Source organism: Meleagris gallopavo, chromosome 17 (genome assembly GCF_000146605.3).
Source record: "Meleagris gallopavo isolate NT-WF06-2002-E0010 breed Aviagen turkey brand Nicholas breeding stock chromosome 17, Turkey_5.1, whole genome shotgun sequence".
NCBI classification, from domain to species: domain Eukaryota; kingdom Metazoa; phylum Chordata; class Aves; order Galliformes; family Phasianidae; genus Meleagris; species Meleagris gallopavo.
Genome location: NC_015027.2, coordinates 9,566,498 through 9,570,184, shown reverse-complemented (window position 1 = coordinate 9,570,184; position 3,687 = coordinate 9,566,498). Strand labels below are relative to the sequence as shown.

The following is a 3,687-nucleotide window of genomic DNA, read 5'->3' as shown; positions in this document are numbered from 1 at the left end:
TTTTCCCTGGAGGGAGATGGGCAGGGGACTCCTGGATGTGGCTGTGGCAGGGGTGGTTGTACCCCCCAGCATCCCTGCCACTCTCTTTTGGGGGAGCAGCCACCAGCACAGCAGCTCATCCGTGTCCCTGTGCCACTCGTGTCCATGTGCCATCCATGCCCCTGTGCCACATATCTGAATGCCACCCATGTCCATGTGTCATATGTGCCACCCGTGTAGCTGTGACACCAGCAGGGACACCCCATCCCCACCCCTCTCCCCTCTCTGGGCTGGCAGCAGGTTGCCACTGCCATTTCTCTCCCTCTCTGCTCTGTATATTGTTCTTCCTGAAACATTTGATCAGGTTTAGTGAGTCTGTGCCCTGCTTGCATCCCACCAGGGGACAGTTGATGGACAGTGACTCCAAGAGGGGGGACGTGGGGACAGTGCAGTTGGGTGGGACACTCTGCAGTGCCACCTATTGCGTCCATTTGTCCATTTGTCCCCTGGCTGAGCTGTCCCCAGGGTGCTGCTGTGTGTGGTGACACCTGGCACTGCCGTGGGGCTGGGGCTGCTGTCACTGCCGTTGGTGACACAGTTTCCCCAGGGGTAAGGTGGGGAACGGGGACAAATGCCACACCGGTGGAATCCCAATTGATCCCCAGTTTGGGGTTACTTGGAGAGGACAAAGAGATGCCAATGGGATGGGGATAACGGGAGCTGTGCGGGGTAGGGAAGAGGGCTCATGTGCGCAACCTCACGTATAAATTCATACCTAATTATCGGGGTCACTTAATTACCTGGGAAACGGTTGTTTCTCCATCACCAGCTCAGGGGCAGCCCGGGGGTGGGGTGTCGCAAGCCCCACTGCGGCCACTTCCTGCCAATTCCCTGCGTTTCTCTGCAGGATGCGGCACTGGAGCTGATTCACCTGCAGCCAGGTCCAGCCCCGCTGCCTGCGAGCCCCCACAGCCCCCGCTCCTGAATCAGCCCTGTGTTCCACGGCCAAAAAATAAGGAAATCAGGGAAATGACCCGCGTGCAAAATTGGGACGTGTCTGGGAGCGGGGAGCCGGGCTGAAATCTTTGCTCACGTAAGATATATTATACAGCTTACCCCGTAGGTTATCCCGTAGGAAACCAACCCTACACGGGACAGACTGCCAGTGACGTCCAGGGGATGTCACTTCCCCAAGAGTTTATTAAGCAGCGGCGGCCCCGACGGCCCCTGTATGGAGAGGATGATGGGATCGGGGGTCCCTGCAGACGCCCACCTGCCCCGGGGATGATGCACTCGGAAAAAGCCCAAAAGAGGGAATAGGAACGGGCTCGGTGCGGGCGGTGACACAACGCTATCGGCATCCCGGCAGCGGCCGGCCGGCCCCGCTCCCACGCTCCGGATGGGTTTTTTGGGGCGGTTTGGCCCCTACATGAGTCTGGATGCTGCGGGGCTGCGGGATGCGGAGCGGGGGCTGGGGGAGCCCACGTGCAGGCCGCGCCCAATAGGGCTGTTTGGGGTTGGGTTTGGCAGGAGAGCCGCGGGCTGCGCTGCCCTGCTGAACACTGCTCTCTGCCGTCCGCGGCTGTCACCGCCATGGCGACATGGGGACATGAGGGGGACACGGGGACATGAGCAGTCCCTTCTCACCCATTTCTGCCCAACCTTTATCTGTAACAGCCCTCCATCCCCATCCCATCCCGTCCCCATCCCCATCCCACCCAAGCCGTTGGGGTCCCTAACCCCCTGTCCCACACTGTCCCCAGCAGAGGACACGCACAGCCACCAGCAGCCCCCCATGTCCAGCCAGTGCAGGGTGCTGCTGTGAGTAAGGTGGCTGCCCTGTGCTGGGGAAGCCCGGGCTGAATAATGGCAGGGGACAAATTCCCCCTTGACTCACGGGGTGATTTTTGCACACCCAAACCCCTGCATCCCACCAGTATCTCCCTATGGGTGCTGTCTCACAAGTGCCATCCTGCTGGCATCACCCAAAGCCAGGCACCCAGCAGGCTGATGGCTCCCTTGGCCCTGGGGACAACTCAGGAGGCAGGAAGCAAGGCACATCCCCACTGCAGGGTGTCCTCCCCGATCCCTGTGCAGCGAGAGTGCCCAGATCTGCATGGCACTGAGGGGATGGGGATGCTGGCGACACTAGGGCTGGTGGCATGCCATCATCCCATGCGTCACCCCATTTTCAGCCCCAGGTGTACGAGCATTTGCAGATCCTTAATTTCTGCTTGGAGCTCATTCCCAAGTTTTGTCCCTAATTTCTAGAATCCTGGGGCCAGATGCTGCTCTCCTGAGCACAGAAGGGCTCCCTCTTCCCCTTCCCTTCTTGGGACCCCCAAGTGTCCCTGGTCTCAGGGAGGAGCTATCACCCACCTGTGCCCTCAGAGCCCCTCCAAGCTGCCTCCTCCTGGGGCGGCTCGGCAGGGTATGGCAGCTGGCAGGAGGTGACACGCTGGGCCAGCTCAGGCTGCTTCATGGTGACATCGTTCCCGAAGGGTCCCCAAATGGTGGCAGTGGCCGTCCCAGTGGCGATGCTGCCTGCAACTGAGTCAGTGCCGCCGGCACAGCCGAGCACACGGCGAGGAACGAGTGACTCCCTGGTGCCACATGACCAGGTCTTAGGATATTTGACTCAGCAGGGACAGTGCTTGGTGGCAGCAGGCCCCCAGCGTGTCCCCAGGCTGCTATGGGGCTGTGTGGCACGGTGACGCTCGGTGTGGTGCTGTGTGACAAGTGGTGCTCAGTGAAGGGCCGGGTGCAGTGTCAGGGCCAGGCAGTGTTGCCACAAACAGATCTGTGCTGTGTGTCACATCCATCGTGTGCCATGTGCCATGTGCCACATCCATTGTGTGCCATGTGCCATGTGTCACATCTATCGTGTGCCATGTGCCACTTCCCACGCTCCATGTGCCACATCCATCGTGTGCCATGTGCCATGTGCCACATCCATCGTGTGCCATGTGCCACAGTCCCTTTCCATGTGCCATGTGCCACATCCACCGCGTGCCACGTGTGATGCGCCACATCCCACTGCCATGTGCCATATTCAACATGTGCCTGATGTCACGTCCTATCGTGTTCCTGCTGCCATGTCACATCCTCATGCCTTGTCACGGCCCGCTGGGTGCCTCATGCCACACCATGATGTGCCCCTTCCTACTCTGTGCCAATGCCACGTGTTACCCCATCCATCTGCCGCATCCTGCACTGTGCCATGTGCCACATCTCACAGTGTGCTACCGTGGCCCACCATGTCCTCCTCCCAACCTATGCCACTCTGTGCAACACCACACCCCATGCTGTGCCGTGTGCCACCTGATGCTGCCATCCCATGCCATCCCAAGGGCCACGCTGCTGTGCCACATCCCAAGCTGCACATTGCACACCCCATCCCACTCCATAACACCTGCCATGCTGCGCTGTGCCACGTCCCACATGGTGTGCCTTGTCCCCCCATCCTGTCCCATGCTGTGCCCACTCCGTTTCCTTCCATTCTTCTCCTCCTGATCTCACTTTCTTTTCAGGTTATTGCTAATCAGTTCCAAAATTCGTTTAGTTTTCACTGTGTCCTCCGTCCCACACCCATGTGTGGGCAGATTCCTGACAGCATCGGGCCTCAAAAAGCCCCCAGGGAATCACAGAATGAGTTGGGGTTTTGCCTGAGCCCCACGGACAGACACTCGGACACACCTGGACAGAGGC

At 59.7% G+C, this 3,687-nt stretch overlaps 1 protein-coding gene across 1 annotated transcript in view; it reads right to left on the bottom strand.

Moving 5' to 3' along the window:
* The window catches only part of TBC1D10A (TBC1 domain family member 10A), a 9,023-nt gene extending 6,562 nt beyond the window's left edge, over positions 1 to 2,461 (bottom strand). The window contains exon 1 of the mRNA XM_010720423.3: positions 2,359 to 2,461. Within this exon, the coding sequence (XP_010718725.2) occupies positions 2,359 to 2,461 (103 nt within the window). The remainder of the gene's footprint in view (positions 1 to 2,358) is intronic.
* Positions 2,462 to 3,687: the final 1,226 nt, after the last annotated feature.